General features: G+C 37.3%; 2 protein-coding genes across 2 annotated transcripts in view; both read left to right on the top strand.

Moving 5' to 3' along the window:
* Positions 1 to 2,237: 2,237 nt before the first annotated feature.
* The window catches only part of LOC311079855 (uncharacterized protein), a gene marked incomplete at both ends in the record, with an annotated part of 42,754 nt that continues 18,494 nt past the window's right edge, over positions 2,238 to 26,497 (top strand). The window contains one exon of the mRNA XM_084109582.1: positions 2,238 to 3,677. Coding sequence (XP_083965708.1) covers positions 2,238 to 3,677 — 1,440 coding nt within the window. The remainder of the gene's footprint in view (positions 3,678 to 26,497) is intronic.
* Positions 10,241 to 11,809, top strand: LOC311078886 (uncharacterized protein; the record flags this gene model as incomplete). The annotated part of the gene is made up of 1 exon (XM_084107938.1): positions 10,241 to 11,809. The coding sequence occupies one exon, from the start codon at positions 10,241 to 10,243 to the stop codon at positions 11,807 to 11,809; it is 1,569 nt and encodes a 522-aa protein (XP_083964064.1).

The following is a 26,497-nucleotide window of genomic DNA, read 5'->3' on the forward strand; positions in this document are numbered from 1 at the left end:
CCTGTCAATCAAGCCAGTGGCGCAGGCAGAAATTGTATTTTGGGTGGGCCAGTGAAAAAGTGAGTGGGCCTATAGTTTTTCCTAGAAAAAAAATGACTTAAATAATAATTCAACCTTAGAGAGTAGAAAAAAGAATAGACAAACTGCAAAAACAGTTACACCTTTATTTTGCAATACTGGGCAAAGGCAATAACAAAACTGTCTAATCATCATGTTCAACCAACAGAGCTCAATAAAGGCTGGACAAACCAGCATAGACAATAACCTGTCTATTTTATTCAGGCTAGTCAGCAGTGCAAAGACAGTTCACCCGAATATAAAGTAGGCTAAAAGTAAAAGAAATTCAAATAATGAAAACTCTCAGCAGAGCACGGTTTGAAATAAATAACAACACACTCCCTAATTTCTGTTAAATCAACCATATACAGTGCAATCAGCCTGGTGGAAATTAAGCTTTTGTGCCAAAAAAATAGCAACTTGGGTGAGCAGCATTGTACAGGAGAGAGAGAGAGAGAGAGAGAGAGAGAGAGAGAACTTTTCAACGGTGTTTGTGTGATGACAGGTGCAGACAGCGATTGCGGAGCAGCATATTGATGTAGAACACCAACTTTTGTTGAATTTAGGAGAAATCTACAGACGCAAATAGACAAAATGTAGTAAAATAAAGACCAAAATGTGTCTGAAAGAAGGCATTGAAGACAAATAGCCCAAAATCTCAAAATTGACCAGTGAAAATCCCCCGATGTTTTTTGCCTGCTGTGTCTCGCCTTAAATCACTTCACGGGCAAAAATTAAGGAAATTAGTTAAACAACAGGCCTACCTTTGTTGTTTTCATTCTACAAAACAAGACGCAAGTGCCTGGGTTTAGTGTTGAAAACAGAAATGATCTCATGATAGTCCAAAGAGTCACAGAGTTATTTTTCAAATAACTTTTTGGCTAAAAAGCAGCTAGCAAAGTTAGCTGGCTAAAGGCCGCCGGAGCCCGCCGCCCAGAGAGTCCTGTCGGAACCCCTAGCAGCCATAGCAACCAATTAGGTTCCGGAGAGAGGCTTTCTACAACTTGCTTCAACAGTTCCATTTTATTCGGAAAACAAATTAAATACACACACCAGTCAACAATAAATCAGGTTTATATTAATATATTTTCTTAAATACATTTGAATAATAAAAATAAACTAAAAATGTATTTTGATCAAACTTGCCTGGGCGGGCCAGTGAGTAATGTGGGCGGGCCAAGTGCCGCCCTGGCCCATTACTGGCTACGCTGCCTGAATCAAGCTCTCTGCGAAGGGTCAATTGAGTTCAGTGATTTAGGTCAAATGATTATTGTCAAAACATAACCAATACCACCTGATCATCCTTTATATTTCCTTGTCTGGCTGTTACAACTCAGTTACAGCAGCCAAAACAAAATCTAATATTAAAATAGTCAAGGGACAAAAGCCCAACTAAAGCAAACACTAACCACCACAATGATGAATTTGTGACAAATTGTGATTTTCTCCTTTGGTGAATCTGCTTGTTAACATCAGCTGTCTTTAATAATGGTCAATCATCACTCAATCACTTAATTATCAAATTAGCTTTAACACTGTTCAGTGTTCCATTAACAGTCTTATTTTAACACTTTAACACTCTTGAGTGTGGTCTCACATATACCAGGAGAGTTAATTTAACACTGGAGTTTTTGCTGTGAATATCATTCTGGGTTTAATTAGAATCATAGTACAGAATCTGCTCTTATAAAGGTTCTTAAGGATGTGTTGTTCACTGTGGACTCTGAAGTTCTGGTGTTACTTGACCTTAGTGCAGTATTTGACACCATAGACAATGAAATTCTTATTGCAAGGCTTGAGTGGAATATGCTGTGCAAAGACTGCTAACCTCAAGAAAAAATATGATAGCCAACACAATCTCATGGCAATTTGATCTGCTTAAGCCTACAGACAATTGGGTTTAGGGGTGGAACATTATGCTTACTACTTTTTCTAAAAATAATACTTTTCGTAAGAATCACATCGTACAAATGTATAATCTCCACCTCATAAAATAGTAATGTATTCTTGTGAGATCAGATTGGAATAGCCTTCATTGTAATTTCAATTGAATTATGATTAAAATAGTGTTTATTTAGGCTACATTATGTTCATGTTGAAAATGTACTTAGAGTCTGGAATTCTTGCTACACAAATATTCTGAGAATCCTTTGCCTCCATCTGTATTTTACAGACTGTCAATGCTTCCATCAAGCAGATCAACTCTGATTCATCAAGGTCCTCCAAAACAATACCGTCTACATACAGAGAGAAAAGTGCTTGATGATCATGGAAAAGTCAGAAAATGGACTTATGGGAACAAAGACACCAGTAAAAAAAACAAAATTGTTCTGCTGGTGGGAGAAACCGGCGCTGGGAAGACGTCTCTCATCAACACCATGGTCAACTACTTACTGGGAGTGAAGTTTGAGGATGAAATATGGTATGAAATCACAGAAGAAGGAGCAAGCAACCAATCAGAATCACAAACCTCTGAAATCACCATGTATGAGGTCTGTCCTGAAGAGAGTCCCATATCTCTCACCATCATTGATACTCCAGGATATGGAGACACTAGAGGACTGGAAAAAGATCTGGAAGTTGCTGAGAATTTATCCATGCTGTTTCAGAGTAATGATGGGGTTCGTCATATTGACGCCGTGTGTTTTGTGACTCAAGCGTCTAAGAATCGCCTCTCGGACAGACAGCATTACATCATCAGTTCAATTCTGTCTTTGTTTGGAAAAGACATTGTGAACAACATTGTGTTTCTAATCACACACTCTGATGGTCTGCCAGCCAACAACGTCCTCAGCGCCATTAATGAAGCTAGAATCCCCTGCAGACGAGACCACAATAACCAACCTGTTTATTTCTTATTCAACAACCGGCAGTCTGACATCCGTCACACTGGAGAACGTCGAGTTCGTGCTCAAAGAGACGCCTGGGAAGACAGCATGGACGGCATGAAGGACTTCATTCAGTCATTGGATGAAAAGCACAGAAGAAGTTTAGAGTTGACTTCAAATGTCCTGGTAGAACGCATTCGATTAGAAGCATCCATGTGCAACTTACAGCTGCGAATTCAAGAGAAAGAGTCAAAGAAGTCTGAAAAACTTCAGATCCAGGAGGTAATGAGACAAAACAAGGAAAAGATTGAACAGTGTAAAAACTTCCGCATTAAAGTAAAAAAGCCTGTCAAAATGAAGGTTCCCATTGAAAGCGCTTCATGGAAGAGCAGGAAGGCGACGACCTGCACCGTCTGTGAGGAAAACTGCCATGAGTTTGACTGCTGGTGGGTTTCTGATGTCAGTAAATGTGAAGTCATGAATAACGGTTACTGTACCGTGTGCACAGGGAAGTGTCACCACAGCAAACATGTCAAAGAAAACAAGAAATACGTCATCAGAAATGCAAGCATGATTTTGGACTTTGACAATTTTAAAAAAGAATATGAGAATACAGTCTTTAATAGGTTTTCAGTTGTAATGGAACATCTTGAGAAAGATCTGCTGGAGATTGAGGACCAAAAGTCAATTCTTCTAAGTGAAGCTTACATGACCATCAAGCATCTGTCTCAGATCGCATTAAAGCCAGACTCGGCCTTCACTCTTCAGCATCTGGACTTCTTCATCCCCAGAGTGAGAGACTGGGTCCGAGAGCTGGAAGAAATGAGGAGAACCGCTGAAGCTGAAGAAGCCAATAAAGACGCTCTGAGTTATCTGAGAGCTGGTCTTGCTAAACTGAAATTTGGCAATTAACACATGCAGAACAGATGAAATGGTGAACACACAGGTGATTTTTATTATCTTAAGATAATAAAAAAATATAATTTAAGCAAAGTATACACTGAAATGTAAATTTAAATTCAGGTTTACCCATACAGATTTAAATTCCTGTAGTTATTTGTTTTCATGCAGTCAGCCCACAACGTCACCAAGGCCCGCCCCAATCGGCCTGACAGGGGTTGCTACATAGCAGGGTCCCCGCGGATCCTTAAAAAGTCTTAAAAGGTCTTAAATTAGATTTTTTAAATTTAAGGCCATAAAAAGTCTTAAAAATACACATTTTTTTAAAAATGTCTTATTTTTACTTATGAAAGGTCTTAAATTTTAAATGACACTTTGACTTAGACGTATCTAAATGCTTTCGAAATTAAAACTAATTAGCGTAGCCCTACGTATTATTTTTTTAATTCTATCTTTGTGGATTTGCTTGTTCACGTGACAATTCGCGTCACTTATGGCAGTATATTAGCCTGCGTCTGTCTCCTGCATGCGAGAGGAGAGAAGAAAACGAGTAAATGTCAGTTCAATTGTACGTTCACTCTTTATGTGCTTAGGAGTGTGCGATATTGTCTACGAACTATGATGATATTGTAGGCTAATCATTGTTTTAACTATGTACGAGGCACTGCGAGTGCGAGCTGACATCGCGTTTGTCTCTCATGCTTGCTTTCACTGCGTGATGTGTCAGTTTATAGATGTCCCCAAATGAGTTTTTGTCTTATATTTATATCATATTATGTTATATTAGAATATCACATGAGCAAGAGTGCCGTTTTCCTTTGCACAATTGCAACTGTGCTATTTATTTTATACAACAGTTAAATTAACAAAGTTAAGTTCTATGAATAAGAGCGGGATCATATAATGTAACGTTACCCAAAGGATGACAAAAATTAACGAATGCTGCGTTTTGCGTTAAATATTTTAACGCGTTAAACTGGACAAAAAATAAGCTCATGCGTTAAAGTTACTACACATAGTTAATTGCTGTCTGCCTTTTGCCGTCGATTTGTGGCTGTCAAGACCGCATATGAGATTTTACGCATTATTCCCATTGTAGCTACCCAACTTAAATACCTTTTTACAAACGCTGCAAAATCCTTCTTTATTTTGACCACCAACGGGCTGCAACCATGCTCTAAATTGTTTGTCTTCCTTGCACTTTCCCAGTTTTCTGGTCTGATGTTCAAAATTACTCGCGTCACCCATAGATATCATATATAAAGGCTAGATGTCTCGTGCGCGCTGCTGGCCAATGGAGGTCGACGTCAGCACATGGCGGCCATCTTGCCACAGTGGACTCGCTCGCTCGTTTAATGGTGCATGTACTTTTAAATAACCATAACTTGCTCAATTTTCTACCAATTTTCAAACGGTTTGGTTTGTTATAAACGTCAGAGATGTAGTTATGACACTGCATACATACACTGCATACATATGAATAATTATAACATACATGTTCAAGCATTCGGAATTATAGCCACGTTAATAACGTTTGTAAGAAACCAAACCGTCAAGATTTCAGCGAGATATGAGGATTTGTGTGCATGCTGATCACTCATCTTACATTAAGCCTGTGACAAGATGGCCGAACGGTGATGCCGGAAGTGACTGCGCCATAAGACATCTAGCGTTTATATATGATATCTATGGCGTCACCTCCGCAACTCTCCGGCCGCAGGCAATCACCAAACTGGTTCCGCGTGTTTATCACACTAACGTACATATTTTGAAATTGCGACAGCAAATAAAAATGATTATGAAGGCTGTATTCAAATAAATTGATAATATAAAATTTTCTTAAAAACGATAAAAAATGTAATGCCTGTAGTAGTGTTGTCACGATACCAAAATTATTGTTTCGATACCGATACCAAGTCAAGTATTGCGATTTCGATACTTTTTCGATACTTTTCCTGAAAAGGGAGAAACACTCAAATATCATTGCTGTGCTTTATTTTAAAACCGGGACAACATTCTAATCATATAACACACTAATAAATGAACATATGAACAGCAGATATATGAAACATTTGAACAAAATATGAAATATCAAAATATAAAAAATATATTAGAGCAATGACATTCAAGGTAAATTTTTTTATAAATTTAGCAGCATTATCTCATTTATCATAAGAAACATAAGAGCTTTATCTTGATTCTGAACTTTGAATAAAAATATGAACAGCGATTATATTAAACAATGTTTATTGTATAAAATATTGGTAACATATGATAAGCCTCATTGGTGATATATTTGACATGTGGGGAGAGAGTGGAAGGCCTATACTTCATGTTAAACATAAATATATAGCAGCAAAGACAACGTTGGCAGTGTTGACGGCAAAATAGGCTACAGAATAATTCGTTCTGTATTGAGAGGTGCAATATTTGAAAATCGATAATATTTTTTTAAATTACATTTATATTGTATTTATGTCAAAACTTTCAAACATCAAAATGTCATTTATTAATATGTATTCGTGTCAAAATGACATAGAAACATCTTTTCCTATTCTATTTAGCCTGGAAACGCTTCCAACATGCTTGCGTGTCGCGTGAAAAATAGGCGTCGGTTCTATTTCTAGCATGCACGCGTTTTCCGCGCGTCTCGAGCTGCGCCCAGACGCGTGTGTCACGCAGGCAGTTAACATGGGAGCCGAAATAAAAACGGACACGACACGCAGCCAGTGTGTCGCCGGCCTTACAAATCTGGAACGCGGTCATTCTTAGAAGTATCGATACTATTAAATTAAGGAATCGTGACGTTTTTAATTTCCGATTTACTATTGAAGTATCGGTGCACCGTGCAACAGAGCAAGGTAGGCAACGTACTTCCATATGTCACTCCTCGCGTCATCTTTTTCTACGAGTCGTGGACCACTTGTGCTCGCACATGCAGCCATCTCCCTGTAGTGTTTTGTCACATGACACTGACAGCGGCAGGTTCTTTGCTGCGTGCGTCAGGAAAAAAACACAGACGTCCATAGGGAGGCGTTTTTTTTTTTTTTTTTAAGTATCGATACTGATAAATTCAGGTATCGTGACGTTTTTAATTTCCGAGTATCGCGATACTTTTGAAGTATCGGTACACCGTGCAACACTAGCCTGTAGTATTACAATTTAATGCTTTTTAATGCCATTTAAGGCCTAAATTATCGCAAAATCCATTTAATGACTTTTAATGCTTTTTAATGCCCCGCGGAAACCCTGTTCTGATTAAAAAGTTGAAAATAAAAATCTTTCATTTAGACACACGTACATGAAGAATCAGCTGTGAATCTCAAAAGTGGTGACCATCAACAAGCATGTTGCAGTGCATTCTGGGTGCCACCAATCAAAATTCATCCATGGCTCCCATCATGCATTGCTGCATGAATAAAGTATGATCTTAATTGTCTCAGTAATTTCCTTTATTCATTCTATTTCTTCTTCTATTTCTTTCTTTTTTGTTGCTGTTTTTATGTGTTTTATTAGCTTATTTTCTAATGTTCAGAGTTAATCTGTTTATCATATGTCTGTGTGCCTAATTTTTATTTTTATTTTTTAAATCAGAACAACTTAAGAAATCATTAGAAATATATTGAAAATGCTAGATCCTTTGTTGTAGAATCACAGTGCTGCTATAATTAATAATGTAAATGTAACTCCGAGATCAGACTCTAATTGACCCTTCGCAAAGACCCTCCCCCGTTAGTTACTGTCGCTATGCCCGACAAGCTACGCCGCTCTCACGCACACACCATGTTCTCACGCAGTGGAAAATACATCGCGGAGCAGAGAGGACACTGACAACACGCTGACAGACAGGACAGACCAGGTTACTTTTCGATTACTTTTGATATTAAACATATTAAACAAAGTCTCACCTTTCAAATTTGGTCATTTTTTAAAAAGAAATTTAAACAATAAATACCGTTTTGTGGCTCTGTAATGTGTCTGACAGATCGCTGTAGAGCATCAGTTAAAGCTGCTCGTGAATGATCATCTCTTCCTTCTAGTTCATTTATATCATCAAATAAACATGAATGAACATAAGAAGGAATGTTGTTTTAACCGCGGAAAGGCGTCAGTACACTCCGTTTTTGAAGTTCAAATCGTGTTAATCTACTAGCCTATCTCTCCTGACTACTTTGTCGGACAAAATGGCGGATGGCGAAGTATGATTGGTCAGATCACCTGTCAATCAAGCCAGTGGCGCAGGCAGAAATTGTATTTTGGGTGGGCCAGTGAAAAAGTGAGTGGGCCTATAGTTTTTCCTAGAAAAAAAATGACTTAAATAATAATTCAACCTTAGAGAGTAGAAAAAAGAATAGACAAACTGCAAAAACAGTTACACCTTTATTTTGCAATACTGGGCAAAGGCAATAACAAAACTGTCTAATCATCATGTTCAACCAACAGAGCTCAATAAAGGCTGGACAAACCAGCATAGACAATAACCTGTCTATTTTATTCAGGCTAGTCAGCAGTGCAAAGACAGTTCACCCGAATATAAAGTAGGCTAAAAGTAAAAGAAATTCAAATAATGAAAACTCTCAGCAGAGCACGGTTTGAAATAAATAACAACACACTCCCTAATTTCTGTTAAATCAACCATATACAGTGCAATCAGCCTGGTGGAAATTAAGCTTTTGTGCCAAAAAAATAGCAACTTGGGTGAGCAGCATTGTACAGGAGAGAGAGAGAGAGAGAGAGAGAGAGAGAGAGAGAACTTTTCAGCGGTGTTTGTGTGATGACAGGTGCAGACAGCGATTGCGGAGCAGCATATTGATGTAGAACACCAACTTTTGTTGAATTTAGGAGAAATCTACAGATGCAAATAGACAAAATGTAGTAAAATAAAGACCAAAATGTGTCTGAAAGAAGGCATTGAAGACAAATAGCCCAAAATCTCAAAATTGACCAGTGAAAATCCCCCGATGTTTTTTGCCTGCTGTGTCTCGCCTTAAATCACTTCACGGGCAAAAATTAAGGAAATTAGTTAAACAACAGGCCTACCTTTGTTGTTTTCATTCTACAAAACAAGACGCAAGTGCCTGGGTTTAGTGTTGAAAACAGAAATGATCTCATGATAGTCCAAAGAGTCACAGAGTTATTTTTCAAATAACTTTTTGGCTAAAAAGCAGCTAGCAAAGTTAGCTGGCTAAAGGCCGCCGGAGCCCGCCGCCCAGAGAGTCCTGTCGGAACCCCTAGCAGCCATAGCAACCAATTAGGTTCCGGAGAGAGGCTTTCTACAACTTGCTTCAACAGTTCCATTTTATTCGGAAAACAAATTAAATACACACACCAGTCAACAATAAATCAGGTTTATATTAATATATTTTCTTAAATACATTTGAATAATAAAAATAAACTAAAAATGTATTTTGATCAAACTTGCCTGGGCGGGCCAGTGAGTAATGTGGGCGGGCCAAGTGCCGCCCTGGCCCATTACTGGCTACGCGCCTGAATCAAGCTCTCTGCGAAGGGTCAATTGAGTTCAGTGATTTAGGTCAAATGATTATTGTCAAAACATAACCAATACCACCTGATCATCCTTTATATTTCCTTGTCTGGCTGTTACAACTCAGTTACAGCAGCCAAAACAAAATCTAATATTAAAATAGTCAAGGGACAAAAGCCCAACTAAAGCAAACACTAACCACCACAATGATGAATTTGTGACAAATTGTGATTTTCTCCTTTGGTGAATCTGCTTGTTAACATCAGCTGTCTTTAATAATGGTCAATCATCACTCAATCACTTAATTATCAAATTAGCTTTAACACTGTTCAGTGTTCCATTAACAGTCTTATTTTAACACTTTAACACTCTTGAGTGTGGTCTCACATATACCAGGAGAGTTAATTTAACACTGGAGTTTTTGCTGTGAATATCATTCTGGGTTTAATTAGAATCATAGTACAGAATCTGCTCTTATAAAGGTTCTTAAGGATGTGTTGTTCACTGTGGACTCTGAAGTTCTGGTGTTACTTGACCTTAGTGCAGTATTTGACACCATAGACAATGAAATTCTTATTGCAAGGCTTGAGTGGAATATGCTGTGCAAAGACTGCTAACCTCAAGAAAAAATATGATAGCCAACACAATCTCATGGCAATTTGATCTGCTTAAGCCTACAGACAATTGGGTTTAGGGGTGGAACATTATGCTTACTACTTTTTCTAAAAATAATACTTTTCGTAAGAATCACATCGTACAAATGTATAATCTCCACCTCATAAAATAGTAATGTATTCTTGTGAGATCAGATTGGAATAGCCTTCATTGTAATTTCAATTGAATTATGATTAAAATAGTGTTTATTTAGGCTACATTATGTTCATGTTGAAAATGTACTTAGAGTCTGGAATTCTTGCTACACAAATATTCTGAGAATCCTTTGCCTCCATCTGTATTTTACAGACTGCCAATGCTTCCATCAAGCAGATCAACTCTGATTGATCAAGGTCCTCCAAAACGATACCGTCTACATACAGAGAGAAAAGTGCTTGATGATCATGGAAAAGTCAGAAAATGGACTTATGGGAACAAAGACACCAGTAAAAAAAACAAAATTGTTCTGCTGGTGGGAGAAACCGGCGCTGGGAAGACGTCTCTCATCAACACCATGGTCAACTACTTACTGGGAGTGAAGTTTGAGGATGAAATATGGTATGAAATCACAGAAGAAGGAGCAAGCAACCAATCAGAATCACAAACCTCTGAAATCACCATGTATGAGGTCTGTCCTGAAGAGAGTCCCATATCTCTCACCATCATTGATACTCCAGGCTACGGAGACACTAGAGGACTGGAAAAAGATCTGGAAGTTGCTGAGAATTTATCCATGCTGTTTCAGAGTAATGATGGGGTTCGTCATATTGACGCCGTGTGTTTTGTGACTCAAGCGTCTAAGAATCGCCTCTCGGACAGACAGCATTACATCATCAGTTCAGTTCTGTCTTTGTTTGGAAAAGACATTGTGAACAACATTGTGTTTCTAATCACACACTCTGATGGTCTGCCAGCCAACAACGTCCTCAGCGCCATTAATGAAGCTAGAATCCCCTGCAGACGAGACCACAATAACCAACCTGTTTATTTCTTATTCAACAACCGGCAGTCTGACATCCGTCACACTAGAGAACGTCGAGTTCGTGCTCAAAGAGACGCCTGGGAAGACAGCATGGACGGCATGAAGGACTTCATTCAGTCATTGGATGAAAAGCACAGAAGAAGTTTAGAGTTGACTTCAAATGTCCTGGTAGAACGCATTCGATTAGAAGCATCCATGTGCAACTTACAGCTGCGAATTCAAGAGAAAGAGTCAAAGAAGTCTGAAAAACTTCAGATCCAGGAGGCAATGAGACAAAACAAGGAAAAGATTGAACAGTGTAAAAACTTCCGCATTAAAGTAAAAAAGCCTGTCAAAATGAAGGTTCCCATTGAAAGCGTTTCATGGAAGAGCTGGAAGAGCAGGAAGGCGACGACCTGCACCGTCTGTGAGGAAAACTGCCATGAGTTTGACTGCTGGTGGGTTTCTGATGTCAGTAAATGTGAAGTCATGAAAAACGGTTACTGTACCGTGTGCACAGGGAAGTGTCACCACAGCAAACATGTCAAAGAAAACAAGAAATACGTCATCAGAAATGCAAGCATGATTTTGGACTTTGACAATTTTAAAAAAGAATATGAGAATACAGTCTTTAATAGGTTTTCAGTTGTAATGGAACATCTTGAGAAAGATCTGCTGGAGATTGAGGACCAAAAGTCAATTCTTCTAAGTGAAGCTTACATGACCATCAAGCATCTGTCTCAGATCGCATTAAAGCCAGACTCGGCCTTCACTCTTCAGCATCTGGACTTCTTCATCCCCAGAGTGAGAGACTGGGTCCGAGAGCTGGAAGAAATGAGGAGAACCGCTGAAGCTGAAGAAGCCAATAAAGACGCTCTGAGTTATCTGAGAGCTGGTCTTGCTAAACTGAAATTTGGCAATTAACACATGCAGAACAGATGAAATGGTGAACACACAGGTGATTTTTATTATCTTAAGATAATAAAAAAATATAATTTAAGCAAAGTATACACTGAAATGTAAATTTAAATTCAGATTTACCCATACAGATTTAAATTCCTGTAGTTATTTGTTTTCATGCAGTCAGCCCACAACGTCACCAAGGCCCGCCCCAATCGGCCTGACAGGGGTTGCTACATAGCAGGGTCCCCGCGGATCCTTAAAAAGTCTTAAAAGGTCTTAAATTAGATTTCTTAAATTTAAGGCCATAAAAAGTCTTAAAAATACACATTTTTTTAAAAATGTCTTATTTTTACTTATGAAAGGTCTTAAATTTTAAATGACACTTTGACTTAGACGTATCTAAATGCTTTCGAAATTAAAACTAATTAGCGTAGCCCTACGTATTATTTTTTTAATTCTATCTTTGTGGATTTGCTTGTTCACGTGACAATTCGCGTCACTTACGGCAGTATATTAGCCTGCGTCTGTCTCCTGCATGCGAGAGGAGAGAAGAAAACGAGTAAATGTCAGTTCAATTGTACGTTCACTCTTTATGTGCTTAGGAGTGTGCGATATTGTCTACGAACTATGATGATATTGTAGGCTAATCATTGTTTTAACTATGTAGGAGGCACTGCGAGTGCGAGCTGACATCGCGTTTGTCTCTCATGCTTGCTTTCACTGCGTGATGTGTCAGTTTATAGATGTCCCCAAATGAGTTTTTGTCTTATATTTATATCATATTATGTTATATTAGAATATCACATGAGCAAGAGTGCCGTTTTCCTTTGCACAATTGCAAATGTGCTATTTATTTTATACAACAGTTAAATTAACAAAGTTAACATTGTGAGTTACTTTTTGGACACAATATTGTCCATTTTCACTTTATATCGCCGTCGAGAATTTCATAATGAAGCCGTGGTCCAACAGACAGCGATTTTTTTTTTTTTTTTTTTTTTTTTTTTTTTTTTTTTTTTTTTTTTTACTTAAATCCGCGTTTTGAACGAATCATTTTAGCGATTCAATGAACAATCACTTGTTTTCTGAATGAATCAGCCGTTTGAACAAATCGGTTGAAATGACTCCAACAACTCGCTTAAGACAGTGACTTGCCGCCTCCTACTGGTGGTTTTAGTTTCATATTTAAAGTACCCTTTAATTAAAACGTTAAAATTATAAATCATTTCATATTTAAATATTGAATAGCTTTATTTATGCAATTGTAAATGAAATGTAAATATAGTAGGCTAATGCCATTTTTGATGCCGCTTCTGTGTCACCTCTGCACTGCAAGGATGGATTTTAATTTAATGATTTATTTTGACATTGGTACTGTGTTATTCTAATATAATTTAATTTGAATGTTGACATAAAAGGTGATGCATACATCTAAATACGTTTAGAAACAATGTCCATATATAGGTGAAAATGCCCCTGGAAATCAATTTAAGGTGGCAAATATTGCCCCTTAATAAAAATGTTAATTTCGGTCACTGCTGTGAACTGACCACTGCATAGAATATAAAAAATATGAACATCTTCGTGGGTCTGCTGTCAACAACAGGCCTAAACCAGCCAGGGTACCAGTACAAAAACACAATCAGTAAAATATCATCTAATTATTATCAACAAAACTTTGAAAATATCTAGACATATTTTTGTCAATATTGCGCACCCCTAATGTACGGTATTAATTTTGATTTCTTCAGGTCTTAAAAAGGTCTTAAAAAACCTTAAATTTGACTTTAAAAATTGTGCAGATACCCTGACATACTCATACTCATAACTCCTAAACCGTTAGGCATACGCTCAAGTGTCTTATATCGATGGAATCATTGGCTCAAGACGGACACAATTTGATGGACGAATTTGCTCGGCGACAATTATTTGTAATTTTGGATTTTGTGAAATAACTATTTTTGCGCACTAGTCCTCGGCTTTTGGCCCGATCAGAACCAAACCACTGCAGCAAGATTCTCTGGAATCTGATTGTCAATAATTGGCAACAAACAGGACACATGTGTATGAGCTCAATTTGAGGTCACATGAAAAAAATTGCGATGATTGGCCACTTGGTGGCGCCAAAAAATATAAAAATGTCTATTACCACCTAACCATTAGCCCAAATGACTTGAAAATTGGCATGCACTGTCTTTGTCCGAAGTGCCACAATAGTCTATGTGGACATTGGCGTATCTCAAAAAACATGACCACCAATGAAATTTGAGTAGCTATCACACAAGGTTCAAGGAGGCTGATCAACGAAACTCAGTGAGCATATTCGACTCATGGCTCTAGAGTTCTGTAAGACTTTTGAAAGAAATCGCCCCGTAGTTGGCGCTAACTAGTTTTATGCCTCTGTAATCACGTTGTTTTTCACACATACACACAATATTCATGTAATTTGCTCCATAGACAAAATAACAGCTGAAAAGTAATGTCAAACTAATAGCTTTTTATTAGTTGTATTCATTATAGAAAAACTGTGATTTTACAACATAAGAGCCAGCAGTTTTGTGGCAAACAGATAAAGTGAAAGATTAAAAATAACATTGCACAAAAAGTTATCATCTATGGCATCACTTAGACTCACACAGACATCAAGAATCAACATATAAATCTTAGCAATGGTGATAAAAGTATTAGTGTTACAATGCATGCTGGGAGACTGGGTGAGTACCCGTATATTTCCTACTATGGAAGTCAATTGGACCAGAAACTGTCTGGTTACTGATATTCTTCTAAATATCAGAAACTTGGCTGAATGGATTCGAAAACGGTAAAACTCAACTCTTTAACTCTGGGGGAGTTGTAAAATGAGCCTATTTCCAAAAAAAGTGGAGTATCCCTTTAACAGCAACAACAGCTGTAAAGATGAAGTTGACGATCGCCATCTCCGTAGTGAACGCGCCTATAGAGAGAAATGCACATCATGGATTACATAATCATAGAGTAGCCTATTTCTTTTCATTTTAAATTGTTAAAAAGACATTTCAAGCTTTCTTAAGATATATTTCATGTCTGTGAGGCATATGCTGAGTTTCGTTAAGTTTGGATGAGATGTGCTCCTGTTCACGAGCAATGCAAGTGACCGCGCGGGTGCCTCCATGATTATATTGTCTTGCTTCTTATTTATTAAATCCAGGCAATTGGTTGATACATTTTTTAAAAAAATAAGATACAATTTATACAAAACGAAATTCACTTAAAAAAGGTTTTCTACAAAACAAAACTTAATTAAGTGGTCAAAATCATGTATTGACCCGCTCCTCTCGATATATTGCGCATCCTATCTTACTCGTGCGGTTCACTTTTCATAATCAATATAGATGAAAAAATAACATTATAATATTTTAACAAATATGAAACTAAATGAGCTTATTTAATGGCTACAACACATATAGTAGGCCTACAGACTCTCTATTTGTACAAATTGCTGCACATTCATTTTATTCAGAATTTTGCACACATAAGTTGAAAGGCATTTGTTTGTGCATGCATAGTAAAACATATCTGCAAAATTTATCAAGTTCACTGATAATTATGCGTGCATTTAATAATTACTATCTTAATGAATAATGGAACAAGGACGAAGCATGTAAACTGCGTTGTTTGTTTAGAATGGAAAGGATTGCAAATAGATCCGAATGAAGAAACATACAAAACCATAGTAGAAAATGGGTAGCGCCGCGGCTGCGTGCTGGTACCCAGCATGCACTGCGACATGAAACTTTTAATGTCACCATCGTTAAGATTAATATGCTGATTCTTGATCTCTGTATGAGTCAGTATAATAAAAATATAGTTTTTAAAATCTGATTGTCACAACAATAGATCTTACAGTATCACATTTATACTATAATTAATAATACAAAACTACTGTTTAAACAGAGATTAGGCTCTAGTAAATTCAGTGAATCAAATGACTAAATTGTGTGTTTTATCATCAAAACACAATCATCAACATCTGATTATATTTTCTTTTGGCTTTTGACACAACAAGTGTGTTTTATAAACACACAGTTACAGCAGCCAGAGAAAAACTTACATTATAATTTCAAGGGTCAATAGCCCAACTAAAGCAAACACTCTCCATCATGGTAACTTTAATGAAACAATAAATCAACAACTAAATCTCTGTTAATTCTCAATAACTTCTGTAGACGTGTGACAGAAATAAAGACAGTCTGGTTAGTAATAAGTGAAGCTGGTAATGCTGTTAGTGGAGTTGTTTAATCCTCCTCTGCTGAGATCTTGAGAGATTTAACATCTTCTTTTCTCTTCAGTTGATTTCATCTAAAGCTGTGGATGAAGTCAGTTGTAGTTTGTGTTTCTCTTGCGTTATTTCTCTTTCCTTTAATGATTCTGCTTGTTAGCAGCAGGTTTTCTTCACTAATGCTCAATCATCACTTAATTAATCACTTTAATCACTTAATTTATTGACTACAATGTATATCTTCTTTTAGTGACCTCAACTGAAATAATTTCAGAGTACTCATAACTATTGGTTTCTAAAAAAATGTCATAAATTAAGGTATAGGGGAGCGCGGGGCACAACCTAACACATTTTGGTTTTGGCTCAATTATAAAAAAATAAAAAAATTAAGTTATATTAATCTTTTTTTACACAAGCAACATTATGCTGTTCCCTGCTGCAGTTTGCAATTCAGCGACCCCTAGAGGCAATGTGTCTATATTTAAGCATGTGCTGTTCAGCCATTTTGTTATCAGACATTTGAGAGAGCACACAAATGAATTACATCTCCATTCATGTTTCACTATTGAAAAGGCATTGTCTGTAAGTGTATTCTAAAATCAATGTTATGAAAGTTCTTTGGTGTTTTGTCATATAACGTAGTGTTGTATTTGAAGATGTTAGATGTGTGTACAAATTTAACTATGAATGTTGTCTATGCTATTGTGTATGCTATGCTATGCTATCTATGTTTGGAAGGGATGTTTTAGAAGATGTTTATGCTCAAAGTGTCTTGTAAAGTTAATGTATTTCTATTGTTGTTTTTTGCAGTTTTACACCGCTTCCATTAAATGCAATTCAAGTCAACTCTGTCTTGGGTAGTGTCTGTCTTTGGATGAGTGTTAAGCTTGCTGCATAGCTACGTATCAGTACTAGGGCTGAGAATCGATTAAAAAAAAATAACTAATTGCACAATTTGCTGTAATTAATTGCATTTCCCCCAAGATTATAATCATCAATATTTAAACTTAGAATCACCCAATTAAATAAACAACACAGGGGGAAAAGGAACAGAAAATAGCCCTATATTAAAATATTAAACATCAATATATCAATATATTATTCTTTTTCAATAATCAATCAACATAATCAATTTAACAGATTTTTTTATAATTTTTTTAATTTGAATAATTATAAAAATAAAATAGTCCTACAAAGCTATTATTACCAGAGCATGTGATCAGAAGCAGGTAATTTTACCATTGTTGCCCAGCATGACTATAGTAATGCTATTATAAGTCTACTATAGAGAAATTTCACCTTATTTGAGCGGACTTTGCTTTTCCAGTGCGTGATCGGTACATGATTGGAGCGTTTGGGCCGTTAATGACAGAGCGGAACATTGAGCAGAGAGCACAGCAGCGCGCCGACACACACACACACACAGCGCGGCGCACACGGAGTGGAAAAGATCCGCTCATGAAACCTGCGCGAGAATGAAGCCTGATCGCCAAACACGGAGGGCGGGACGGCATATTTTCGTCCTTTTCAATAGCAGCCGCAACAGGAAATCATTAAAACGAGGCAATAAAAAAAAGTGCTGCATTAATTGCGTTTTTTTTTTGTTTGTTTTTTTTTTTTACGCGTTAAACATCTCAAATTAATCGCAAAGATTAACACGTTAATTCCCCCAGCCCTAATCAGTACACATAGTAAGGACAGTAAAGTAAAAAGACACCATACTTCAGGATTTAATGTGAACTGGAGATACATCGTGTTCTCTCAACAAAAATGTCGAATGCCAATTCTATGAGTGTCGATCCAGAAGACCTAGAGGTTAGGTCAGAATGTGCTGCATCATCTTCATCATCCTCTTCACGAAGATCAAGCAAGTCTACAAGCAGCATAGCGGCTGCACAAGCCCATGCCAAAGCAGGAGCACGTAAAAGAGCAGCTTCCGCAAAACGAGAGATCGAGATGCAAGTTGAGAAAGCACGCATTGAAGCTACGTTAAATGCTCTGAAGGAAGAGTGTGAGGCTGAGGCTGCCTCAGCAGAAGCTGAAGTGTTTGAGGCATTTGTTAAATCAGAATGGGGTGAATCTGAAAAGGGAGAAGGTCATGCTTCATTAATCCACCAGTCCATCGAACGTACAGGAGAATATGTCCGAAATCACTTTGCTCCTGTACACGAGAATTATCCTCAACCTGCAGGTGTGTATAGCCCCAACCATTACTCACAGCACCATGCAGACTTTGTCAGTCAGCCTCCAAGCACAGCAAAAGTTAATTCCACAGATGTTTCAGAACTGGCTGCTTATTTAACACGTAGAGATTTTATTACTATGGGACTTAAAGTGTTTGATGATCAGCCTGCCAGTTATCTGTCATGGAAATCCAGCTTTAACAATGCAGTACACTCTTAGAAAGAATGTGTTAAAAATGACACGACCTGTGTTAAATTTTGACACATCCGTGGGTGAGCTCCAGGACTACTAGTTTTGTGTTAATTTTAACTCATTCACTGTGTAAATTATTTTAACACAGTAATGTGTCAGGAAAGGTTAACACAAAGATGTGTAAACATGTGTCATTTTAACACAGTATGTGTTGTCCATGGTTACACAGAATGTGCAGGAAAACGCACCTAAAAGCCTATAGAAAAATAGTATTTTTGGCCTAATATCAGTTACTTAAAACAATGACCAATGACAACCATTAATGAGTTCAAAACATTTATTGTCATGAAAATTATCAATTACATTCATAGAACTCGGACGGCAGAATGTAATGATACTGTTTCAAGAAGTAAAAAAATATGTTCAGCAGGACAGTTTCACAAATTCATTAGGCAGAATGGCAGATACAAAATAAATCATGTCAATACTTTGTATCTGGGATTGATGTAGATCTGATCATCTAAAAAACTTGTCTGAATATCAAGGGGTCTGGAATCTGCCAGATCAGTAGGAATTTGTACAAGCCTGTACTCCTCCATCTTTTCCACAACGAATGAGTAAAAGTGATCATCAAAATATTTGACCTTAACAGTCCTTAAAAAAGCTAATAACATGTTTTGGTCCACCTCTGGGAACAAGTGGACAACTTCACCAAATATTGGTTCGTCTTCAGAACTGGCTGACATCAGAATGCTCCCAGTTCTGTACGTGTATCCACAGAAACTAACAGAGTTTGACACATGAACTGTGTCTGTTGACACATCTGACAAGGAGCTCAGTTCTTCTCTTATTTGGTTACCATATTCCAAAGAACAAACAACAACAGGATATGCATTTGGCACACACATTGTATGAACTAACGGGTCCCCAAATTTCCAACAATGCATTTGCTGTACCTGGTTTTTGTAAGCCAGAGTTTTGGAAATATAGAGTTTTGCATAATATTATACAGCATGTGCCTGCCGTTTGAGAGGATTATGCTTTGCTTCAAATCTCATACACCACAGTTTTGACAAAGGTCCAAATTTAATTAACATACTAGGATAATGTATCATAAAGTGGTGTTTTGGGATGAGATTTCGAGCAGGATAAAGTTCTTTGAACAATTTATGATGATCTATGATGAGCTGTTTCAAGAATACCGCAAGACCTCTGGTTACAACAGGAGCAAATATAATGCTGCAAATTTCTCGTAACAAAATGAATAACTGCCAGTGCAGACTCTCAGGATTGACAATGTCCCCCAAAAGAAAAGGTAAGTTTTGAATGAGACACCATTGTGATGCTGTTTGTTTGATTGCTGTCTCAGATTTCAAGTTAAGGATGACACTTGGTTTGTTTTTTGTGTTTGAATACCCATAATCATAGCTGGCAGTTCTTTCATTTAACTGTTCCAGGCACAACAGTTTTTCTTCATAAATGTAGTGCTGAAGTAAAAGTCTCACTTCTAAAGGTGCAACACCTTCGAGCACATCATGCATTATATAAACACCTACATTTTCGGTTACATGAAAGAATTCCAAGGTATTCAAGCACGAGTCTCCTTTGATTCCTGAAATACTAACATCATTCAGCACAACATGCTGCAGGTAATTGTGTCTGTTCCTCTTTTCAATATCATCTTCATTAAACGTAGTTTGTGAAGTTGGTTTATCAACAAGGCAAATATGGCAGAACTTATTTGCAGAAAAACTTTCTGCATATCCACACAGCGCATGACAAGCCAGATTGTCAGCAGTGAAAAGGCAGACTGTTCCATATACTGTGTGCGTTTCTCCTCTTATCAGAATGTCAATACCTTGCATCTCTAGGACTTTTATGTCATCTAAAAGAGGCTCAAAGATTTTTACGAAGCCATATTTCTCTCTATCAATAGAATTGAAAAGAAGACAAAGATGAATGTTGGCCAAGCTTGAGTTATATTCAGTTTCTCAATGAAAAATACACCGCCCCCATTTTATGGATTTTTGTTTTCGACCCAAGAGGATTTACAGTCTCCAGATCATCAAAGTAAATTTGAATTTGTAGACCATTAGGGTGTGTTTTGTACAGTTTGTGGTTTGCAAAATGATCACCATCACAATAGTCATACATCTTACCATCTGTACTTCTGTGAGACTGCAAATAGAGGGTCTGAAATCTCTTATTATCAAAGATAAATTTTAGGGTTTCAAGGATGGAAATATACTGAAATGTATCCGCTGCAAGTGTTTGTTGTGCAATACCATTTTTTTTAATGGTGTCAGCTCTATGACCTAAAAAGATCTCTGTTGGCTTAACAAGAGAATACTCTGTTTCAAAAAATTTTGTCATTTTATATGGGTTATCTATATTGTCAAGGCACTCTTTAGCAGCTTCAAACTCTTTCATTAATGAACAAAACCTCTTTTTGTCATCTGGAACAGCCAAGCTTTTAAACAAAGCACTGGTAGATGCTTGAAGGCTGTCAATAGTCCTATCCAAAAGTTCTTTAGTGCAAGTTACACTTCTTTGTACATCACTCAGTGTTATATTAGAGCAAGAGTACATCTTTGCAGCAAATGTAGCTGCATGACTGGTAACTGACACTGCATCATCAGACTTTGAATAACACATACTGGCATTTTCCTCACCAGCTGATGTCATGTCAGTTGTCAAATGAGTGTTGTTGCTTATATTTTTGTCTAAAATGTTGTCTGACCCATCACTTTTTGAAAGCTGGGTAGCCATGCATAGTAAGCTATCCTCTGATGAATGCTCCCGTGCAAGATGCTTAGAATAAGAGTTGATGTTATGATATGAACGCTGACAGCCATTTTGGCTGCAAAATATGGTGTAGTCCTGTCCATCAGATAGGGAATGTACGTTGCGAAGATGCCAGATTAGTCCCCTGATCTCAGAGCTAACTGGCTTTTTACATATTGGACAACAGTACATGACAAGCTGATTTAGTCCAAAGCCTGAAGCTTGCCAATAAGCTCCAAAACTTTGGATCTTCTTACAGTCTTAGAAATTGGCAAGTTATATACATATTCCAGAAAGGTAAAAACTGAAGTGAGCTGGGGAGGATATGAAAGGTTGTAGACCCAGAAGAACTTAAACAGCTTATCCAAGGCACAGGTTAGACTCTCCTCTTCCAGTGGAATTACAACTTTGTCGTTTTTGGCAACAATGACAAACTGGCGGGCCTCACTGGTCAGGTTTCCAATGCAGACTAGTTGTGGCTGCTGGCTCCTGGTGGCGATGTCACCACTGTCACATATACTGGAGATCCTGGTTCCACACTATATTGAAATATAGATGAAGAGGTAGAGAGATTTTGTGTAGCATTGTGAAAGAGATGGAGGTAGATGAAGACAAGAGGGAAAAAAATATTACTTTTTTTGACAATGCACATGTTAAAGATAATTACCGGTATGTTAATAGATAATATAATTATTATCAGTGATCCAAGATTATAATAAATAACTAAATAAAAATTACCGGTACAAAGTCCAGCAAATATGAAATCGCAGATCTGACACTGCACCGGCTTGACTCTCCACCTCTTCCTGGAGTTGGTGGAAGTAAGTGTGTCAGGACCTGCAGCATGATGTAGCACTTCTGATCTATTTAATGAGAAAGAGAATAAGATGGTTGTAGTGTCAGTTAGTTAAAATTATGTCTGTAACTAACCAATTAATGCATTATAATAACACTGAAAAAGTGATTAATCTTAGATTGAAGGTGAATTGATTATTTTGTCTAAACAACAACTTGAGCTAATTGAACTAATTAACACGGAATGACCGTCACGGACAGTAACACGTTAATGCAGTCTACAAATGCACACTTCAGAATATTTGACAGCTGGATTCGATTTAATCTGCAAGGTTTTTGAAATTAAATGTTTATTAGATATTCCAAGATTTGTTTAAATTATATAAATGCACATTTGAATGTTGACGGTAATGAGAAAGTATTAATAGTGTTTGCCTTGCTGTTACTAATAATATAAAAGCAAACTAATACTTTTTTGCATACTGTTTAACAGTTCTACCCAATAATGTATTAAATTATTTGACTGTTAAACAGAGACTGTGAACTAATGAACATGGAGAATGTGTGCAATGTATGCTCAAATGCTGCCTTTCTCAGGCGTTCTCAGCGACGTCAAAATAAAAGTCCTGCTATTACAAGGACATAAAAGATCGCAATCTCTACGATTTTCTCAAAAAGAAGATCGTGGACGCCTTTAAGATCGATCACGATAGAAAAACCACCAGATCACCCACCCCTAATAGAGACCGTTGGTGACTATTTTAACAATGCTTTTAGGAAACAACTGCCAGCTCAAGTTGAAATGGCTGTAAAAGTTAGTCAAAGCTGATAGATGACATACTTCATATTTATGCATTTACATGTATTTAGTACTTACCATCATTACAGTCTGAAAGCTGATCCAACAGAAAGTTTACACTCTCTTTCTCCAAAGCTGCAATCCGTTTCAGTTTTGGAATAACTGATGATTCCCATTTTCTGATTAGCATCTCACCCTTTCCATCAGACATCTTTTTAAACTCTGCATCTAGCTAATAGAATAGCAGAATCCAAGTTATTTCCAGAAAACCACATAATGGTTAAAAGTAATTAAAATCTCTCCCCTTCCAGTGGACCACCACGGGCCCTAATTTCGGAAAATATTGTATGGTAGTCAATGGCGAGAGACTTGAATTGTGCCCTGAATTACACATGAAGTTTGTCAATTTAAAAGATACATTTTAAAGTCAAGAAAGTCAGTTTGATGTAAAACTGTTGAGGTATGGTAAGACTGTGAAAATACGTAATTACAAAGACTACAAACCCAAAAGGCGCACATGTGTAGTGTAGTGTGTAATAAGTAGCCTATTAGATCTGCATTCGTTCTTAAAGGGGAAGCAGTTTATTAAACATGTTGACCATATATTATATTGTTTTTGGTTGTTTTGTTCATTTATTGTGGATATTTAAAATGTTTTCCGTGTTAAATATTCTTTAGAAATAAAAGTTTATTGATCTTTGAAAAGGTGTAGTACCTGCATTATTATTATGCCATTATCATTATATTAGATGAAAATGGTCTCAAAACGACAATATTATCGTTTATCGCAATAATTTCTTGGACAATTTATCGTCCAGCAAAATTTGTTATCGTGGCCTAGTTACTCTTCTGTTTTATGACAAACTGCGACTTTCTTGACTTTCATAATTATCTTTTAAATTGACAAACATCATACGTGTAATTCAGGGCACAGTTCAGATGGAATAAAAACATAAGTTGTCTCTCGCCATTGACTACCATACATATTTTTTCTGAAATAAGGTCCCATGAGCCGGAAGCGGAGGGGAGGGACTTAGGCTCTCTATAAAAAGGAATAAAACTGTGTCCATTTTTTTTTACATCCACCGACCGTACTATAATTTGCTCAGCCCACACACATACCCTAAAAAATATCCAATCTATACATCTATATTTCATTTATCTAAAAACAATGCCACAGAGTTGATACAATTCAAATAAAAGTCCTACCAGGGATGGCATGTCAATGAAACGGGGGTACTGTTGGCAAATGTCATCAACTGTTGGTGACTGCATACTGATCCAGTTCCTACGATGATTGTATGTCTTTTCCATTGCGGTTCTGATGGAGGCGATGTTTTCAGATGATGGCTTCATTCTCTTGATGAGTGTCAACCATTCATTTATGTCTTCATCGATAGATGATGTTACTGAGGCTCCCGCTGCCACACTGCAGGGAGCTTTACGTCTTCTCTGGTAGCGTCGCTGTCCCTCTTCAAGATGCCGCCTCATATTTCGAAGCTTCATTTCAATGAATCCTTTATGGGACACAGGGTCATACAGATGCTCCTACAAACACATTTTATTGAAAGTTTGTGAACAACACACTTTGGCCAATAAAATACACATTTCAGCAGAACTAATATGAGCTAAATTATGCTAGATTAAATGTTAATACTTACATATCCTTCATTCTCTTCAGCAATGCTGAGACTTAGAGAGGGGAACACTGCAATTAAAGATTTGGCTAAATTCAACTTGTCAGCTGTACAGGGGTAACTGTTTGAGACAAAAACATGATACACATGCAAGAAAAAATTACTATTAAAAGTTACAATTTAATAACATGCAGTTAAATAATGTGTAGCGTTTAATGTTTTAGAACTAGACAAATCTCTCTGCATCAATAATAGGCTATAAAATGCATTAATAGGCTAATATAAAAATGTCAGTAGTCCAAGTTGGTTCGGGATTTGAACCCGTGTCATCTAAATGATCGTAACGTACGTTCTACCACTCGGCTATGACTTTACTGGTTGAGAAATGCCCAAACGTTCCAATGTGTGTTCACTCACACGAGCGAGGAGCGCTCTTCATTCGTCTCGTTCTTCAATAGAATAGTACAAATAATCAGCTTCATTGCACATAATTTAATTTTGTTTGTTATTTTTGGTATCAAATTTGTTTTTGTGTGTGTTTTTAATCGTGCTGCTGACCGGGGAATAGGCGTGTCGCTCACCGACGTCTAGGCCTACAATATGAAATAGCCTACAGGTTATAATCGTCTCTATTTTTAACTTGTTATTCTATTTTTCTGGCCTTATAAAATGTTCTATTCTGTTTACCATAGTTGTAGTATTTCATCCTTAATGTTAATTGACATTAACCCCACTTACGGCAGTTGAAAAAATGCAGCAATTGCTGCTGTTTTGCACAATATCCCTTTGCGCCACCTGGCAGTCATTTCGCGAATGTCGCGAAATGCGACTGGTTTATTCTTGCCGTGGTAGATTTGCAGCGGTGGCTGGCGTGGCGGTAATAGGCATTCTGGTTGGTTACCATCTGTATGTGACAAACTAAGCTGTTTATTGACGTTTTTCCGCTGCTGAAAAACTGATCGATTGACTACGCAAGTTATGTCTTTCAGTAAGTATACTGTATCTTTTAACATACCTTCAGGTGTCCATTCATGTTTATTCTATAACTGAGGAGGAGAATCGTGTTTACTCACACTTCGCGCTGCCACTTTTTTTTGAGGAGCTACAGTGATCTGTCACGCCACATCAAAGGGGCTGTTTACACCTGGCAACTTCATGCGTTTTCTGTGATAGCTATCATATCCTGAAATGACCAAGTGTAAATGCCCTCCGAAACGCATTCGAGACGGACTTGAATCCGATCGCTCAAACCACATCAAGAGGTGGTCTGGGCCACATTCTAGATGAAACTGGACAAGTGTAAATGCATCTAAGAAAACGCATTAAGTGGTCAGGTGTAAACAGCCCTAAAGAGCAACAAAACAGCATTTACTGTTTGAATTTTGTGATCAAATTTGAAAGATTACACCTTGCTTATTATCGAAAGTAACAAAACACGGATCTTGCTATTATATGGTGTTAATGGTGGTTAGGCAGGGCTGGGCCGGGGTAGCAGGGGGAGGGGCATCCTCACGCCATGAGAGTATCATGATACGTATCGCGTTTTTTTTTGGTTCGGTTTGAATATCGTTACAACCCTAATAAATATCCCCCCACCTTTATGCTACATGTCACTTTACATAGTAATGATTCGAATATGTCCTTAAAACAAACTTACAATCCACTTTTTGCAACAAGATCACAGACGCTGATAGCGATAATCTTTTTTCTTCCCCTTGTAGATAGCATGCCTGTGCGATGATATTCAGCCATTATATCAGATGCCTTCTTGGTCAGTAAGGACTGTAACGGTGGAGAGTCTTCCGTCTAATCAAATAAACAGATCAAAAGTTGTTCAGAGTTTTTGATTTAGTAGAAATCAATTATTTAGTGAGAGTTTTACTGCAGTGCTTACCTGAATGTTTTCAAACTGGGGAGGCTGAATGGGGATGACTTGTAGGGTGACCACAGTGGCAACCTGAACTTGAAATTTGTCATATTCTTGCACATTTGTGGTGATGTCACAATCAATGTAGTCATTGAAGTCTTTGTTAAATTTCAGAAACCGTTCTAACTGAACA

This window comes from Abramis brama (assembly GCF_963993115.1).
Source record: "Abramis brama genome assembly, chromosome: 3".
NCBI lineage: Eukaryota > Metazoa > Chordata > Actinopteri > Cypriniformes > Leuciscidae > Abramis > Abramis brama.